The sequence below is a fragment of the Salmo salar genome, chromosome ssa17, assembly GCF_905237065.1.
Source record: "Salmo salar chromosome ssa17, Ssal_v3.1, whole genome shotgun sequence".
NCBI classification, from domain to species: domain Eukaryota; kingdom Metazoa; phylum Chordata; class Actinopteri; order Salmoniformes; family Salmonidae; genus Salmo; species Salmo salar.
Window position 1 is genome coordinate 13,575,001 of NC_059458.1, and position 20,000 is coordinate 13,595,000.

Genomic DNA, 20,000 nt, shown 5'->3' on the forward strand with positions numbered 1-20,000 from the left:
GTTACTGTAGGATTCAGGGTGCTCATTCTGTGTGTGTGTGTGTGTGTGTGTGTGTGTGTGTGTGTGTGTGTGTGTGTGTGTGTGTGTGTGTGTGTGTGTGTGTGTGTGTGTGTGTGTGTGTGTGTGTGTGTGTGTGTGTGTGTGTGTGTGTGTGTGTGTGTGTGTGTGTGTGTGTGTGTGTGTGTTTTCAAAGAGAGAAACCCCAACACTACTTTGTTTCTGAGTTGGAGGAAATGCTGGAATATCGAGTGGGGCCCTTTCTCTCTCTCTATGTCTCTCTCTTTCTCTCTCGCTGTCTCTCTCTCGCTGTCTCTCTCTCTCTCTCTGTCTGTCTGTCTCCTTAATCTGCAGGACTTCTGACACGCCTCACTGCACATCACTAACCTCACTGCCCAGCCAGCCTAGCCCTCCCATTCCCTCCCGTTCCTCTTGTCCTGCATCAATGACTGCGTTCCAAATGGCACTATATGCTCTATATAGTGCACTACTTTTGATCAGAGCCCAGGTCAAAAGTAGTGCACTATATAGGGAATTGGGTGCCATTTGGGATGTAGATAATGTCTCCCTAGGACAGGGCCATCATGTCGCCAATCCTAACCCTAACCCTTTTCAAACGGCTCTGGCAGCATGTGACCAAGTAGACCAACCGGGGCTGGAATCTGGAATGTCTTTCTTCCCCCCCCTCACTCATTCTCTCTCTCTCTTCATCTCATTCATCCCTCATTCCCCCTAAACCTTCCTTCCTCTCCCTGCAATGTTCTTGTCTTCCCTCACTCATTCTCTCCCTCGTCTCCTCCTTTCTCCCCTCACTCATTCTCTCCCTCGTCTCCTCCTTCCTCCCTTCACTCATTCTCTCCCTCGTCTCCTCCTTCCTCCCTTCACTCATTCTCTCCCTCGTCTCCTCCTTTCTCCCCTCACTCATTCTCTCCCTCGTCTCCTCCTTCCTCCCTTCACTCATTCTCTCCCTCGTCTCCTCCTTCCTCCCTTCACTCATTCTCTCGCTCGTCTCCTCCTTCCTCCCTTCACTCATTCTCTCCCTCGTCTCCTCCTTCCTCCCTTCACTCATTCTCTCGCTCGTCTCCTCCTTCCTCCCTTCACTCATTCTCTCCCTCGTCTCCTCCTTCCTCCCTTCACTCATTCTCTCCCTCGTCTCCTCCTTCCTCCCTTCACTCATTCTCTCACCCTCCTCTCCTCCTTCCTGCCTTCACTCATTCTCTCACCCTCCTCTCCTCCTTCCTCCCTTCACTCATTCTCTCACCCTCCTCTCCTCCTTCCTCTCCTTTAATGTTGGTCTTCCCTCCCTCATTCTCCTCCTTCCTCTCCCCCTGCAGTGGCGCATGAACACTTGAAAGAGCGGGGTCTGTTTGGGTTGCCCCCTCCCCCTCCTGGAGCCAGCCCTGCTGAGTACTACCACCTGATGGCCAGCCATCGTAACCCCTACGGAGAGCTGCTGATGCAGGGGGCTGGGGCGGCAGCTGCACACCTGCCAGAATACATCACCCCCATGGATGGTGAGTTAGACTGGGACCACAGAGGCCCACTCCCCTTTACCGTATATCTGTTGTATCTACACAACAGGTTGATACTGTCTGTGTGGGAAGGGCTGGAATGCATAGGAACAAAAGTGGAAACATTTTTACGAGTATTTTTGAGCTCAATTCCTGGTGATTTACAGTGGTGAGTTCTCAGACTTCGCCAGTTCCCAGACTTCCACCCTTGGAAGTGTGTGGGTATGAATTGTAACATTCATTTTAGGGGAACGATTTTCTTTGTGTCCCCTGCCCCTTCCTCTGTTGGCATCAGTGTGTACTCTAAGACTATAATATGGTGGCATTTTTATTGGAAGGTATTTAACTTTTAAAAGCAACACCGAGATTGCAACGACCTCACCTTAGGAGAATGATGAAACCCCAGATCAATGGAACTGTAGGCAGCAGAACATAAAAAAAAAGGCTTTTATACATTTTTAATTTCAAACAACTTCAAAGGGCGGGCCAGAAGCCCTCAGGTACTGTAACCACAGTATAGGTTCAGTAAGTATTTTCCCTCTCTCAAGTCTGTGCCAGGACATTCCATAAACAACAGACCTGATTGTACTGAGACGACATTTACTGGAGGATGTTGCTCATTCAGAGGGGAGGAGGGGGACGGGGGAGGACGGGTGAGGCAGAGGGCGCCTGGGTCAGAAATATGTTTAATGTAATGAATGCCTACTTTCATCCTCAACCACCTCTGTCACCTTAAAAGGGTAGTGGTGTCTCGGGAGAGACGGATTATTATACACAGGGATAGTGTTACTGTGCAGTAGCGTTACCCATTAGGCTACAGTATAGTGTGAGGGAACACCACATCAAAACCACCCTATACAGAAGCTTGGGTATCGAACAACTTGACTGTGTTTATAAAACAGATAGATTCAGATTAGAACAGCCACTGATATTTCACTTGCCTTTTACTGTATTGATGCGTGACATTTACAGGAATCCCGAAAGACGTTAAGGCAATAGGAGATACTGTCGGCCCTTTTCCGTCACCATATGAGGCTCACAGCTACCGGTGTTCCTATGGTAGCTACTACCACTACTGCTTCCTCCGCCGCTAAAACACACAACTCACCCCATAGATGTCACCTCAAGCAGCTCACACTTCGCTCCAAACACTCAGAGAAAGAGAGATCAGGCCCCTGCCCCAGGTGAAGGGTAGGGTTTGATTTGACACACAGACAGTGAGTTTTGTACCTGTCCAAGTTAAATTATTGCTCTGAAGCTAGTCGGTCTACCTGGGTGTACTGTAAGAGAGTAAACATTTTCCTCCAGTTTCTGAGTTGTACAGCATCCAGCAGGCCGGGGTTCTGAATGAGCTGTTGTGTTGCATTGTGTCTGGGCCAAGCTTCTGCTTGCTCAGGCCAACCCGGGGCACGCAGCCAAAGGCCTCAGCTTGCTGTGCGTATAAAAACTGTCATAACTTAATTCCCAAACAGTGAAATACACTGAGCAGGCCTCTCTGTAGCCCAGCTCCCAAGACAAATGCTGTGTACTGTATGATGCATTTGGCTTGTTAGTAGTGTAATATCTATGCTACACAGAGAAACAATGGACATTAACTACCACGAGAAAAAAGTTGAAGTAAGACCACAGACACTTTGGCTCACACAGCTTCTCCAGGAGGCCTGGCCAGAGCAGGCTGTGAGTGTGAGAGCCAGTCTTATTTAGGTGACATAGCCACTCAGGACTCAAGGCCAGCCCAGCCTCTCACGCACACACACACACACACACACACACACACACACACACACACACACACACACACACACACACACACACACACACACACACACACACACACACACACACACACACACACACACACACACACACACAACCTAGCAGTCGGCCATCCACACACACAACTTAGCAGTCGGTTGTCCACACACACAGCCTAGCAGTCGGTCGGTCGCTGCCTGGTGCCTGGCTTGCTGACATAAATCACAGGGGAAAAGGGAGGCGAGGCGCTGCGAGGGGAGGGGGGACGAGGAGAGGTGTGGTGAGCGCCAGGCCCGGCTTTCCATTACCTCATTTATCAGGGGAAGTGGCACATTAATAAACACATCTCCCCTGAGGTGAGCCGCTAACACAGATAAATAAGGCTGCCATTTCTGAATGGTTTGTCCCAGTCACTGAAACTATAGAGCCAGTAATGCAATGTAAATACTAAGGGCTAAATTCACCTCAGCTTTTCTTTTAGGATGAACCTGAGTTATTAACTAGTTAACTACCGCTAAATTACAACACGTATTCTCCAACGCGAACCCCCTCCCCCGATCATGTGCTCAATGTCTTTAACAGCTCATGTGAGAAATGTATTTATATTATATTTGACAGCAGAAATATCCCCTGAGAGACAGTGGTGGAGTCCCTTTCAGGGCTGGGGTCCATTGTAATTTAAAAGTGATTTTAATATTGAAAAAAATGTAAATGGAAAACTTTTAAAATAAATATCTTCTACTCATATGTTTATTGAGAAGTCATTGAAAATAGATGCATTTTTTTTTATTATTGTTGTTATTCAAGTTTACTTCCTGAACTGACTGCCTTGAATTCGAATTGACCCCAGCCCTGGTCAGTATGTCCCAGGACATTTCAGAAAGTCCCAAACCACTAAAACTGAGCACGTGTATGTTACTGTATTGGAGATAAAATGTAGACATGACAGTTAGCCATTAGAGCTTCTGCTAAGAATAATGGCTCAGAAAGTTATTCTCTGTGGAGGTACAGTAGCCTGAGTTTAATCAGCCGTGGCACTGTTTGCGTAGAGCTGCTGGTGCAGTGCCTGGTGTTGGCACCACATGTTATTGAGCCATTATGGACATCCGGTTGCAGTGCCTTTGGTTATTATCCCACAGGTCCTAATGATACTGTTGCTCTGGACTGGCTCCACTAACACCACTGCTAATGTCTAGCACCTGTTGTGCCCTGAACAACTGGCTGACTGGCTCTCCTGCTGACTTCACTGGCCCCCTAGAGCAACAGACTCCAGAAACACACCGGTTACATATCACAGGAAATTAGATGATAGCCAGCTTTATGAATTTCACCTGTGATTTGGTGTTTTAATTTCTTTTTACAAAATGCCATTACCGATACAGTTTAAGGCTTTTATTTTTAAAATATGTTTAAACAACTGGTTACAGTAACTGCTGTACCTGGCTGGTAGCAAATTATACATAGTGGCACTTTTTCATGAAGTAATTATTGGATAGTTATTACGTAATTATCCTCCTACCTTGTCATTTTTCAAAGTATGACCAGGTAGCTTAGCGACGTATACAAATAAACTGTGACAAAATGCACATTATAAACCATGAACATAAGAGCGATCAAAAACACTTTGCATGCATTTCAGTTGAAATCAATTCTCTAAATTGGCCTCATTTACCAAAGTGAAGTACAGAATGTTTTTTCGATCGCAGTGAGATTTTTATCTGTTTAATTAAAGTACATTATTTAGGCTTAGATGTATTATCCTTTACACTGAATCTTAATGAGGTCACCATGGCTTATGGGTGCATCCCAAATAGCCCCCTATTCCCTTCATAAGGCCCTGGTCAAAAGTGGTGCACTATGTAGGAAATAGGTTGCCATTTACGATGCATCGATTTTGAAAGACAACAGAGCTAAGATCTTTTCAAACAGAATAGAAGCCGTTTGTTTTGAGCATTTTGTTTTATTGAAATTTTAGACCGTGTACGTTGAAAATGTGTGTCACTAGGGCACATTAAAGTTGTTTGAGGATTGTTGTTTTAGGTTTTCTATTTTCATCTTTCATCTCCATCCCGTATCCGTCCTCTGCTTTACTTCCTTCCCCTGCTATAATTCTAGCACCGGATAAGAGATGAGTTTATTTTACTGCAACAATATCTTCTGCCAGGCTCGGTTTCCATCACCTCAGACAAATTGTTTACTGTATTAGCTAGGAATCAATCTTGAGCACTTATTGATAGTGCTGCTCTTTTCCCAGGGGCTTTGGGTGTTGGAGGGAGGCTGCGTTAGCATCCATCACCCAGTCCCAGGCTGGGCTAGAGGCTAGGCTGAGCTGGAGCATTCCTCTAGGTCTGTCTCTCTCGCTGGAGCTCCAGAAATAGCACAGAGTTGGGCAGGGTAGGATGGGGAAATGACACAATGATAGTGAGAAAAAAAGATTGACTCGATATAATTATTTTTGCCTGTATGAAATAAACACAAATATTTGCAAACATTCGTAATATCTCACAGTGGTAAAGTGGGTGCCTTCCCTTAGGGAGAGAGAGAGAGACACTGGGCTTTTAAATTGGCTTGGAGTGAGCGATAGGGGGATAGGGGTAGGGGCAGAAATCAGGCTACATACATGGCATAAAAGGTTAAAATGATAGCCATTATAGATCAAGCGTGGTGTGGGATATATATATATATGTATGTATGTATGTATGTATGTATGTATGTATGTATGTATGTATATATATATGTATGTATATATATATATATATATATATATATATATATATATATATATATATATATATATCCCACACCACGCTTGATCTATAATGGCTATCATTTTAACCTTTTATGCCATGTATGTAGCCTGCTTTCTGCCCCTACCCCTATCCCCCTATCGCTCACTATATATATATATATACGTATGTATGTATGTATATGTATACATATATATGTACACATATATATGTATGTATGTATACATATATATATGTACACATATACATACATACATATATATATATATATATGTATAGATATATATATGTACACATATACCGTAAATTCCGGATTATAAGACGAAACTTTTTTCCCACGCTTTGAACCTCGCGGCTTAAACAATGACGCGGCTAATATATGGATTTTTCCCACTTTCAAATTTTTTTCTTCCAAAAAAACACATTCTGTGACGTACTCAGTTTTTTGGCGGCATGAAGCTTTCATTAGACCAATGAAATTGCCGAACTGGTTAAGGTCAAACAGTGACGAGAGCGACAATGAAAACGATCCAATATCGGATGAAGCAATTCTGAGGCTATTCAACTCCGACACCGAAGGAGATGACTTCAGTGGTTTCAGTGCACAGGAGGAGGAAGATAGTGACCAATGACTTTCTTGGTAGGCTACTGTTTACTGCAAATGTTTTCTTTTTTGTTACAAGCCGTGTTTCGTTAAAGCCTATTTATTTTTGTTACAAGCCGTGCTTCGTTAAAGCCTATTTATTTTTGTTACAAGCCGTTTTTCGTTAAAGCCTATTTATTTTTGTTACAAGCCGTGTTTCATTAAAGCCTGTGTAAAGTTAATTTATTTCAATGTACCGGTAGGCACCTGCGGCTACCGGTACACCTGCGGCTTATTTATGTTCAAAATAAAAATAAAAATGTAATTCAGTGGGTGCGGCTTATATTCAGGTGCGCTCAATAGTCCGGAAATTACGGTACACATATATATATATATATATATATATATATATATATATATATATATATATATATATATGTGTGTGTGTATATGTGTACAGTACCAGTCAAAGGTTTGGACACACCTACTCATTCCAGGGTTTTTATTTATTTTTACTATGTTCTACATTGTAGAATAATGGTGAAGACATCAAAACTATGAAGTAACACATAAGGAATAATGTAGGAATCATGTAGTAACCAAAAAAGTGTTAAACAAATCAAAATATATTTTATATTTGAGATTCTTCAAAGCAGCCACCCTTTCCCTTGATGACAGTTTGCACACTCTTGGCCTTCTCTCAACCAGCTTCATGAGGTAGTTACCTGGAATGCATTTCAATTAACAGGTGTGCCTTGTTAATTTGTGGAATTTATTTCCTTCTTAATGCGTTTGAGCCAATCAGTTGTGTTGTGACAAGGTAGGGGTGGTATACAGAAGATAGCCCTATTTGGTAAAAGTCCATATTATGGCAAGAACAGCTCAAATAATCAAAGAGAAATGACAGTCCATCATTACTCTAAGACATGAAGGCCAGTCAATACAGAACATTTCAAGAACTTTGAAAGTTTCTTCAAGTGCAGTCGCAAAAACCATCAAGCACTATGATGAAACTGTCTCTTATGAGGACCGCCACAGAAAAGGAAGACCCAGAGTTACCTGTGCTGCAGACGATAAGTTCATTAGAGTTACCAGCCTCAGAAATTGCAGCCAAATAAATGCTTCACAGAGTTCAAGTAACAGACACATCTCAACATCAACTGTTCAGAAGAGACTGTGTGAATTAGGCCTTCATGGTCAAATTGCTGCAAAGAAACCACTTCTAAAGGACACCAATAAGAAGAAGAGACTTGCTTGAGCCAAGAAACACGAGCAATGGACATAGACAAGTGGAAATCTGTCCTTTGGTCTGATGATTTCCGCATGTGTAGTTCCCACCGTGAAGCATGGAGGAGGAGGTGTGATGGTGTGGGGGTGCTTTGCTGGTGATACTGTCGTGATTTATTTAGAATTCAAGGCACACTTAACCAGCATGGCTACCACAGCATTCTGCAGCGATACACCATCCCATCTGGTTTGCGCTTAGTGGGACTATCATTTGTTTTTCAACAGGACAGTGACCCAACACACCTCCAGGCTGTATAAGGGCTATTTGACCAAGAAGGAGAGTGATGGAGTACTGCATCAGATGACCTGGCATCCACAATCAACCAACCTCAACCCAATAGAGATGGTTTGGGATGAGTTGGACCGCAGAGTGAAGGAAAAGCAGCCAACAAGTGCTCAGCATATGTGGGAAGTCCTCCAAGACTATTGGAAAAAGATTCTAGGTGAAGCTTGTTGAGAGAATGCAAAGAGTGTACAAAGCTGTCATCAAGTCAAAGGGTGACTACTTTGAAGAATCTAAAATCTAAAATGTATTTTGATTTGTTTAACACTTTCTTGGTTACTACATGATTCCATATGTGTTATTTCATAGTTTTGATGTCTTTACTATCATTATACAATGTAGAAAATAGTAAAAATAAAGAAAAACCCTTGAATGAATAGGTGTGTCCAAACTTTTGACTGGTACTGTATATATACTGTATGTAACGCATGTGTTACAGGTCCCAGTTTTGGGACTGGTGGAGCAGATAATAGTTCCTGTAACAGATAAATTATGAAACAGGAGAACGTGGCTTCTCTTTCAAAGGTTCTCTCAATTATCTTATTCAACATTTTCTCAAGTGCAAATTGTATTTTTCTGTCTTTTCATTGCATTTACATTTTTTGTTTTGTTTTCTTTAAAGTGTATTTAATCATTTGTCTCATAAATCCCTGTCATATTATTTCATAAACATGTCAAAAATACATAAATTCACACATAAAAAATATTAAATTCCAATCCAATTCCAATCCAAAAATTCCTTACATTTATACCCCAAACACATTTACTCTTAACTGTAATTCACTTGTTTAGGTTATAATTATGTAGTTGACTGTTGCCCACTATACCCATGCTCAAAATACATTCACCCAAGTGTAAGAAAGGCTAATAGAAAGCCAATACTATTGCAACTGAGATTAATGCAAATGATTGAAAAATGACTGAACAAGCTAGCATAGCGCTAACCGAAGCTAGCAACCAACTGACCGGAGCTAGCAAACAGCTAACCGGAACTAGCCAAAAGCTAACCGGAGCTAGCTCTAAGCTAGCAGCTTTTCTAACATTTACAGTACAACAATTACAAAGTTATTAAACATCACAATTGCAACATTAAATTCTCTAAATCCTTAGGATATTGTCAGGAGTGTCTTTTTCAAAAATAAAAATGTTTAGGAGTTAACAATTAGTTTCCTTCTAGATCAAAGGAATTCACCGCCATCATTTCACTTTACACTCGACATGCGTTTTCTATCTAGTACAAAGTTATACAATTACTATGTTGTTCAAAACCATTACATTCACTTCAACGGGCAAGTTACTATATTGTGATATTCAGTGTATTTTTGCACTTTACTGACCTGGAACACAGGATAAATGATGAAACAGGAGAACGTGGCTTCTCTTTCAAAGGTTCTCTCAATTATGAGCAGTGGTGTAAAGTAATTAAGTAAAAAATACTTTAAAGTACTACTTAAGTAATTTTTGGGGGGTATCTGTACTTTACTATTTATATTTTTGACAACTTTTACTTTTACTCCACTATATTCCTAAAGAAAATAATAGACTCTTTACTCCATACATTTTCCTTGACACCCAAAAGTACTCGTTTCAATTTCAAATGCTTAGCAGTACAAGAAAATGATCCAATTCACGGACTTATCAAGAGAACGTCCCTGGTCATCCCTACTGCCTTTGATCTGGCAGACTCACTAAACACAAATGCTTAGTTTGTAAATGATGTCTGAGTGGTGGAGTGTGCCCCTGGCTGTCAAAAAAATAAAACTTTATAATAATAATAAGGATATCGTGTCATCTGGTTTGCTTAATATAAGGAATTTGATGTATAGCTTTTACTTTTACTCAAGTATGACCCTTCATTTCTTTTTCCACCACTGTACTTAAGTACATTTAAAACCAGATACTTTTAGACTTTGAATCAAGTAGTATTTTACAGGGTGACTTTCACTTTTACTTGAGTTATTTTCTATTAAGTTATCTTTACTTTTACTCAAGTATGACAATTTAGTACTTTTTCCACCTCTGATTATTAGAACACACAGGTGCAGGATCGCGCCCCCTACTGGCCAACAATAGTATCAACGCATAGCAATGGCGAAACCTTGGAGGACTGACAATTCAGTAAAAGCATTCTTCCCCAATATAAAGAAACAATACATAAACACAAATGTGACCATACATTTTGTGTGCGTCACACATGTATGTATACAGTATATGCAAACTATGACAATAAGTCTCTGCATACTTGAATCAGATACAACTATGCCCAGCTGAGAGGAGAAGTTCAGAGGTTGTCAGACTAACAGTCTGTATGTGTCTGTGTGTTATTCTTTCCCACAGTGTCACGGTTCTCCAGTCCCAGACTGACCCCCAGGCTGAACAGAAAGCGAGCCCTGTCCATCTCTCCTCTCTCGGACGCCAGCATCGACCTGCAGACCATGATCCGTACCTCACCCAACTCTCTGGTGGCTTACATCAACAACTCACGCTCCAGCTCTGCAGCCAGCAGCTCCTACGGACACCTCTCTGTTGGAGGCATCAGGTACCCTAGCCAGTAACTAGTCAATATGTAGTAATAACTGATTGTTCAAACTATTGATATAAGATGCTTGGATTGGGTTAACTGATATACTGGTCACATGAATATAAACTCCATTTAAGTCAAATAAAGTAATACATTCCTCCGGAGTGGTGCAGTGGTCTAAGGCACTGCATTCCAGTGCTAGAGGCATCACTACAGACCCAGGTTTGATCTCAGGCTGTGTCCCAACTGGGAGACCCATAAGGCCTATCCCATAGGCCTATATATTTAGATAAAATTTGTATCACAACTAAAGTGGCCAAAAAACGTCATAAAATGAAGCACATGAATTCACTTTACAATGGGTGTAGAGCCTAACTGGCATAGTTTCAAGTTTGGGGAAGATCATTTTCACCATAAAAATGCACCTTGATGATAAAAGCATTACATGCATAATCGCATTTGTGGCCACTTTTGAGAATGTTGTTTTCCTGCCTATGGAACATTCGCGCTTATAGCCTACTGCCATGTGCACATTGCTGTGCTTATAATGTGAAGAAATTGCCTTTTTTAAGCTAATCGTTCTCATCTGTTGCATAAAGCTCATTGCTTAAACAGTTTTTTTATGCTAGTGTCCAAGACTATGTTTGGAATATTTATTTCTCGCACAGAATAGAATATGTAAACTTTTGTACTGTGGGGGATAGTAGATTGACATAGGCTAGTGCTTTTGCTGTTTGTTAGGCCTACTCAGTACTCGTTAGGCTGACGAAAAGTAAATGTGGACAGTTCTTCCAATATCTTCAATATGCGCCTCGGAATTGGATAAGGACGCGCGTAGTTGAGTCCCTGATGTGTCTGTCTTCACTTGTAGCCTGTGAGAAAGACCTGATTACTTGACAGAGAGCCATGTGAGTGAGAGGTGCTTCAGCAAGGAGCCGGGAGAAGGGAATTATGATTATTATATTCAGCCCAACAGCACAACGGCCACTTGGGCCGCAAAAGGCATGGATTTGTTAGGGGGCATTACGGCCACACAAAGGGGATGCAGCCAGGAAATTTAAGGCATTATCAAGTTCTTGTCAAATTGTGAATGAGAGACTGATGAAGTGTGTACAACCTGCGTATAAAACAAAGCAGAGCTCATGCCTTTCATGCAAGTTTTTTCAAATCATCGAGCCGCAGTATGCAGCCTTAGAATGTATTAAAAATCAAAACATATAGCCCAACGTTTGTATCACAACTAATGTAACTCTAAATTAAGCATAGGAGGACCTGTTACTTTGTTAACAACTCAACACAGAATAGCCACGTGTGCACTCCCTCAAATTGTTTGAAGAAAATATCCTTTCTATTTTATTCAGCTATGTTCAGTTGTATTCTTCATACTATAAAATAATATTTAAAAAATGCTATGGAATTCTAAGCAAATCTTGTCTGCTAAATGAACTAGTGTAGCCCACAGCCATATAGCATAGCCAGATCAGGGCCTAACATCAGGACAACTCAGAGTATGCTATTTTGTTCTTCTGAAATAGACTACTTTTCGTTAATATCATGTTTCTGTCCAAAATAAATAATGGATTTATTGTGATGGTGTAGGCTATATTACATTTTAAAATGTAGATGTTCCAAAGGTCTGCATCAGTGTCTTGTAGGCTATGTGTGGAAGCCAGGAGTTGCTAAAAGTGTTTATGTTAATTAATGTTCAATTACCGTGAGACCAGCAGTTATTTGCTTGACAATCACTGGCTGACAGAACTTCATGGCTGCCACAGTCTTATACATGACTAACATTGGGTTCAGGTGAAAAGTTGTGACGTGTGAGTTACATTTTAGTCATTTAGCAGACACTTGACTTACAGGAGCCTTAACTCAAGGGAACATTGATATATTTTTCACCTAGTTTGCTCAGGGATTCAAACCAGCAACCTTTCAGTTACTGGCCCAACACACTTAACCTCTAGGCTACCTGGGTTGAAAGTGGAATTTTGTGTCACAGTTGGAGATAATGTGCATTATTGTCTTGTGTTCCAGTCCGTCCTTTACCTTCCCCCACCACATCAACCCCATGGCCTACCAGCAGCTCCTGTCCCAGCAGAGAGGCCTGAGTGTGTTCGGGCACACCCCTCCTCTCATCCAGCCCCCACCCACCTTCTCCAGTCGCCAGTCTGCCCTGGGTCTCTCCTCTCTGTCCCCCTCCTCACACAACCACAACAATGGCTCACAGTCAAAGGTGAGACTGCTCTTCTTCTTTGGTAATGGTGGTATGCAAACCAGCTTTGATGTGTGGAGACTTTTTCCTTCAGTTTGTCAATCTTCTTCCTGAACTGTACCTAAATTGTCTGGTACGAGGTAGATCTTCTCATTATCCATAACCGCCAAATGTGAGCCTTGCCCTGTGGCCTTCTGGAAATCCTGGTATTGTGTGGGACGCTCAAATCAAACCAGCATGACGTCTATAGCCGTACAATTTTCTTCTGTTTGTTTGTGTTCTCAGTGAACTTGTTTTAAGATGATTTAAAACATAAGTACTGCTGTCCATTTCCCTCATCCATTGTATACATCCACTATGGTTTGTGGTTGTCTCTGTGGTTCTTATCATACCATTCACTGAAATGCCCCTTCATAAGGTAAACTCCATACCCATGAATAAAGGGATTGGGGATGTTAAACCCTCATTGTCCAAACACAAACGATCCCAACCCCAAGTTTCTGTTACAAACCACAGTAAACACAGAGGGATACTGAGGAGAAACAAAGTCTTCCTCTGATTAGGAACACTTTGCTGTGGTTTAGTGCAATCCCAGAATCACAGTCTAGCATGACTATTAAAGTCAACTGCCAGATACTGCCTATGTCAGCTTATTGTGAAGTATTAACTGTGTAGGTGGTGGGGTGTGCCTACTCTCGTCTCTAAAGTTTCTCCAGGAGTTACCTGAGGTTTACACTGAAGCCCCAGGCAGTGGTCTCACTCTGTAGATGGATGGGATGTTTTCATACTGTACTCCACCCTCTCATCATAAAACACTTGAAATTGTTTAGTCTCTATGAGGGCTCAACTCTGATATATGAATGTCTATTTGACTCGAGCCCTGTATTAACCCCTATCTTTTCTTCTCTTCTCTTTCTTTTCTTCTCTCCACTCCTCTCTCCCCTCCTCTCCTCTCTTCTCCTCTCTCCCCTCCTCTCATCTCGTCTCCTCTCCTATTCTCTCCGCTCCTCTACTCCAGAACACAAGTGGGGACTCGGCAGTGAGCAGTACAGTCAATCCCATGATCACCAAGAGGTCAAAGGTGAAGACAGAGGTGGAGTGTCCGAGGCCGCTGTCCCCATGTTCTCCGGTAAGAATGGGATTAGGATCTACTACTTTATAAATCAGTTGTCATGATGAACTTTGTTGCCCTGTACCGGAAGTGAGACGTACGGGCTGATAGGATCTAAAGAGAATGATGTGTTGAGGGCAATTAAAAAATGATCACACACAAAACATTTTTTCCTTTGCTTCCTTTCCTCTGCCCAAATACTCCTCTGTCCTGAATTGACACAGACCCCTGGGAACCAGCCAGTCCCCTGACCCCGTTTCTTTCTCTGCTACGGCTGAAAGAAGAAAAACTCTGTGTGATAAGAGCTTTGCATCCATTCGTTTGTTCCTCCCTCTCTTCTTTTCTCCCTGGCCGCTGTAAACTGTGCCACCGCACTTCATTTCAATGAAATATTGGCCAGACGTTATTGTCATCTGAGGTGCTTTTTACTCTCTCTCTCTCTCTCTCTCTCTTGCTCTCTCTTTCACTCTCTCTCTCTCTCTTTTGACAAATTTGCGGAGCCCTCCTCTTCGACTCAGAGGCAGGTTTGATGCATGAGGATGGTGGTGTACATAGTCGTCTTGGGGCCAGTAGAATTGATGAAGATCGTGGCGAGGTGCAGAGATAAACATGCTGCAGTCAGCACATTGGAGCAGGGAAGGGTGGGAGGCTGGCGCTGTGGAGAGGGAAAGAAGAGACCAGGGGATGGGCTGCACGTCACAAACATGCACACACACGCACAGGCCTGGGATCTGTCTTAGCCGTGTCAATGAATCCCTGCCTGGTCAGAAAAAAAATGAACACATCTGTCTGTTACATGTACATTAGTCACTCTGTTCCTCCAGTCAAGTCAATCTGGGATCTCTCGGATAATGTCAGGGTGTTACATCAGTAACCGTTAATAGTGTTAATGGCTTGTGTTGGGTTCAAATAAAAAAAAAGACACATTTCCTGGACCGTAAGAAAGAATGGACTATAAAGTATTCTTCTTCTCTTTTCTCGTGTTCTAACTCTAACAGGATCATCTAGGGGGGATGCTGGACCTGAAGGAGGACTTGGATAAAGATGAATGCAAGCATGAGCCAGAGATGGTGTATGAGACAAACTGCCACTGGGAAGGATGTTCCAAGGAGTACGACACGCAGGAACAACTGGTTCATGTAAGGAGGGGACGGGGAAAGGAGGGGACGGGGACACAGGACAGGGGACAGGCGTCAGACAAGCATTTCTTTTTTCTTTAACGAGCTCAGAAAATGTTCCTGCCTGTTTTAAAACAACCAACCTGGAGCCGGTTTCCTAAAAGCACCTTAAGGCTAAGTATGTTACCTGTGGTTCTAACGAAGAAACCGGGCCCTGGGCCAAGAGCAGAGGAAGGTCGCTATCTGATGAGTGTGTGGTGAGAGAGAGGAGGTCTGCCTGTCAGTGCAGCTGGAATAAGTCCAGAATAAATCCCATTGACCTCTTCGTCTATATGTGCTCCCTAACCTCTGACCTCTGAAGGCCAACATAAAGCCGTCCAGCCAGGAACACTAAACCCTTAACCCCTCCCTGATTTCCCTGTCTCCACAGTAACCTCTAACAGACTTAAGAGTCCATATTTTAGTGCTGTCTAAGACTGAGGCTTGTCAATAGACTTCAACTGGGGTCCAGTTTTATTATGCTCTCCTCCAGACAGATACTGAGAGTCAGATGATTCATTGGTTGTTCACATAAAGTAAGCTTAGCTAAGTGTTTAGCTTCCATGAGACTGGGATTGTTTTACTCTATTGGACTTCTTGGCATGTAGAGTCTTGGTCGAGCAGGGGCATTCCAGGCCGTCACTGAAGCAGAGTGCGAGGAGTACAGACAGAGAGAGAGACAGAGAGAGAAAGAAAGAAAGAGAGGGGGCAGTGAGAGACAGAGAGAGGGAAAGAGAGTGAGAGAGAGAGAGAGAGAGAGAGAATGAGAGAAAAGCTAGAGAGAGATAAAAGAGAGAGAGAGATAGATAAAAGAGAGAGGAAGAGAGAGAAAGGGGGGGGGGGGCACTGTGACACAGAGGAGCTCAGACAAAGGCCTCCATTATCTGTCCTCATTGTTTCCCTCAGTCACCGACAGTTACACTCCAGCTGAACGTTAAACCTCTCGGAGATCCTTCCTAATGATAGGCACACACACACGCAAACACCTTCCTAATGATAGGCCAGGATGGTTTAGGTTAGGCAGTTACGGACAAACAGCTGCTTGTCTGAGAGAGCAGTTAACGCACGCTCAACCGTGTCTTTGGCTTAATTATCATGGGCCAGACATCAAAACCAACAAGTAGGGAGAGTAGCCTAAGGAATATACTGACATTTAGCTACCACAATGATGGTCCTTGGCACTGAAGTGTGTGTGTGTATGTGTGCGTGTGTGTGTGTGCGGGTGTGTGTGAATGCATACATGCTTGTTAGCTCTATAAGCTTGCATGGTTGAAACCCGAGCCTCCTATTGGTTACCTGGTTGTTAGTAATTCCTGATGTTCTCAGGGAATTAGGTCTATTTCTGCAGATGTGCTCATCAAGGGATCCCAGGAAACGGTGGTGTTTGAGATGTAATCCATCCACGCTCACTGGGCCCCTGCACTCAAACACTACAGCCCTAATGAGGGAAGAGCACAATTCCTGTCCAGACCCATTTGTCCTAGGCTATGCACGCCAGCCAGTGTGATGCCACATCAATCTTGGATAAGAGAGTTGGAAATCCGTCACGGGGCAATTCCATTAAATTAAAGTGTTGAGAGGCTGCCCCTTTAGACACATACAAACAGAGTGGAGCAAAGGAGCATTTGCCTGTTTGACGATTGATTTAATTTCCCTAACCGTAGAATCCCTCTTGTGGAAAAAGTAGACCAGTGGAAATCATCTATCAAAGACTAACAGAGCCACACTGCAAATTGTGCGTACCCGACAACACAATCACGTCTTTTCTCTTCACCGTCTGACAAACGAAAAGTTAACAGCAAACTTTGATTGATGGCGTTACTCCTAATTTCTTTGATAGGCAAATGGCTGCTCTGCCTCTGTCACAACCTGAAATTGACTTGTTCTAACAGACCTCTGTCACAGAGAAAACCTCTCTCCTGTTGATAGTGTGTTCTCTAAGTAGTACAAATACACTCAATGACAGACAGAACAGAACACAACGAGAGACCTAATAAAAAAGACAACCTCAGAGGGACTTCTGTGGGGAGAGAAACGTCCAATCAAATCAAATCAAATTGTATTGGTCACATACACGTTTAGCAGATGTTATTGCGAGTGTAGCGAAATGCTTGTGTTTCTAGTTCCAACAGTGCAGTAATACCTATCAAGTAATATCTAACAATTTCACAACAATAAACACAAATCTAAAGTAAAGGAATGGAACTAAGAATATATCATATTTGGACGAGCAATGTCAGAGCGGCATAGACTAAAATACAGTACAATAGAATAGAATACAGTATATACAGTTGAAGTCGGAAGTTTACATACGCTTAGGTTGGAGTCATTAAAACTCGTTTTTCAACCACTCTACAAATTAACAAAATATAGTTTTGGCAAGTCGGTTAGGACATCTACTTTGTGCATGACACAAGTCATTTTTCCAACTATTGTTTACAGACAGATTATTTCACTTATAATTTACTGTATCACAATTCCAGTGCGTCAGAAGTTTACATACACTAAGTTGACTGTGCCTTTAAACAGCTTGGAAAATTCCAGACAATGATGTCATGGCTTTAGTAGCTTCTGATAGCCTAATTGACATCATTTGAGTCAACTGGAGGTGTACCTGTGGATGTATTTCAAGGCCTACCTTCAAACTCAATGCCTCTTTGCTTGACATCATGGGAAAATCAAAAGACCTCAGAAAAAGAATTGTAGACCTCCTCAAGTCGGGTTCATCCTTGGGAGCAATTCCCAAACGCCTGAAGGTACCACGTTCATCTGTTCAAACAATAGTATGCAAGTATAAACACCATGGGACCACACACCCGTCACACCGCTCAGGAAGTTGACGCGTTCTGTCTCCTAGAGATGAACCTACTTTGGTGCGAAAAGTGCAAATCAATCCCAGAACAACAGCAAAGGACCTTGTGAAGATACTGGAGGAAACAAAAGTATCTATATCCACAGTAAAACGAGTCCTATAATCGACATAACCTGAAAGGCCGCTCAGCAAGGAAGAAGCCACTGCTCCAAAACCGCCATAAAAAAGCCAGACTACGGTTTGCAACTGCACATGGGGACAAAGATCGTACTTTTTCGAGAAATGTCCTCCAGTCTGATGAAACAAAAATAGAACTGTTTGGCCATAATGACCATCGTTATGTTTGGAGGAAAAAGGGGGAGGCTTGCAAGCCGAAGAACACCATCCCAACCGTGAAGCACGGGGGTGGCAGCATCATGTTGTGGGGGTGCTTTGCTGCAGGAGGGACTGGTACACTTCACAAAATAGATGGCTTCATGAGGAAGGAAAATTATGTGGATATATTGAAGCAACATCTCAAGACATCACTCAGGAAGTTAAAGCTTGGTCGCAAATGGGTCTTCCAAAAGGACAATGACCCCAAGCATACTTCCAAAGTTGTGGCAAAATGGCTTAAGGACAACAAAGTCAAGGTATTGGAGTGGCCATCACAAACCTCTGATCTCAATCCTACAAATCTGACTCAGTTACACCAGCTCTGTCAGGAGGAATGGGCCAAAATTCACCCAATTTATTGTGGGAAGCTTGTGGAAGGACCCCCGAAACGTTTGACCCAAGTTAAACAATTTCAAGGCAATGCTACCAAATACTAATTGAGTGTATGTAAACATCTGACCCACTGGGAATGTGATGAAAAAAATAAAAGCTGAAATAAATCACTCTCTCTACTATTATTCTGACATTTCACATTCTTAAAATAAAGTGGTGATCCTAACTGACCTAAGACAGGGATTTTTTACCTGGATTAAATGTCAGGAATTGTGGAAAACTGAGTTTAAATGTATTTGGCTAAGGTGTATGTAAACCTCCGACTTCAACTGTACATATGAGACGAGTAATGCAAAAATATGTCAACATTATGTAAACCTTATTAACAACAGGAGAAGTTACAGGCCATGCACAGAAAGAAAACCTCGCCCCTTCCCCTTAGGCACTTATGTAGATGTAAAATAACTACAACAATCGAATGACTGTTGCTTTACACCTATCCAGTCCCTTAGATCGACACAAGTGTTTATGGGCTAGGGGTTGTTACTGGACGGGTCCGCAAGTCTCACAGGCTGTAGAGATCCAGAAAGGCATTAACACGTCTCATCCGGGCGTGTCTCCCCACAGCACATCAATAACGACCACATCCACGGGGAGAAGAAGGAGTTTGTGTGCCGCTGGGATGAGTGTTCCAGGGAGCAGAAGCCCTTTAAGGCACAGTACATGCTGGTGGTTCACATGAGGAGACATACGGGGGAGAAGCCACACAAGTGTACCGTGAGTAACCGATCGTCGCCAGGCTCGGCCTTTTGCTGAGCATTGGCCTCTCTAAACACTTGCAGAGTACCGTCTCTCACACACACGCGTACACGCACACGCGCGCACGCACACACACACACACACACACACACACACACACACACACACACACACACACACACACACACACACACACACACACACACACACACACACACACTCAAACACTCACAGAGAATCCCACACAGATGTGTGCAAGCTCACGTGTGCAAGCTTGCACACACACACACACACACAAATATAGAAATGCCGTTTGGGCTTTTCTCAATATTTCACGTGATCATTCTAGAAAAGAAAGAAAAATGTGCTCACAGTGTGACTACATTACATATTTGCATAGAGGATATCCCTAAGCTGGTTAGTAGGGTGTATGTTAGTAGTTTCAGCTGTTATTACCAGTATATCATGTAAGGGAAATGGGTCCTTGTTACAGTAAGACCTAGATATATCCTCTACGGTACTGTATTGTAAGTCCCTCATGTACAACATCTACGATT

At 42.7% G+C, this 20,000-nt stretch overlaps 1 protein-coding gene across 1 annotated transcript in view; it reads left to right on the forward strand.

The window, feature by feature from the left end:
* Window positions 1-20,000, forward strand: part of LOC106575189 (zinc finger protein GLI2) — a 73,663-nt gene that overhangs the window by 43,231 nt on the left and 10,432 nt on the right. The window contains exons 5-10 of the mRNA XM_014151515.2: window positions 1,332-1,511; window positions 10,501-10,702; window positions 12,719-12,917; window positions 13,915-14,025; window positions 15,006-15,146; window positions 19,312-19,461. Of these exons, the coding sequence (XP_014006990.2) occupies window positions 1,332-1,511; window positions 10,501-10,702; window positions 12,719-12,917; window positions 13,915-14,025; window positions 15,006-15,146; window positions 19,312-19,461 (983 nt within the window). The remainder of the gene's footprint in view (window positions 1-1,331; window positions 1,512-10,500; window positions 10,703-12,718; window positions 12,918-13,914; window positions 14,026-15,005; window positions 15,147-19,311; window positions 19,462-20,000) is intronic.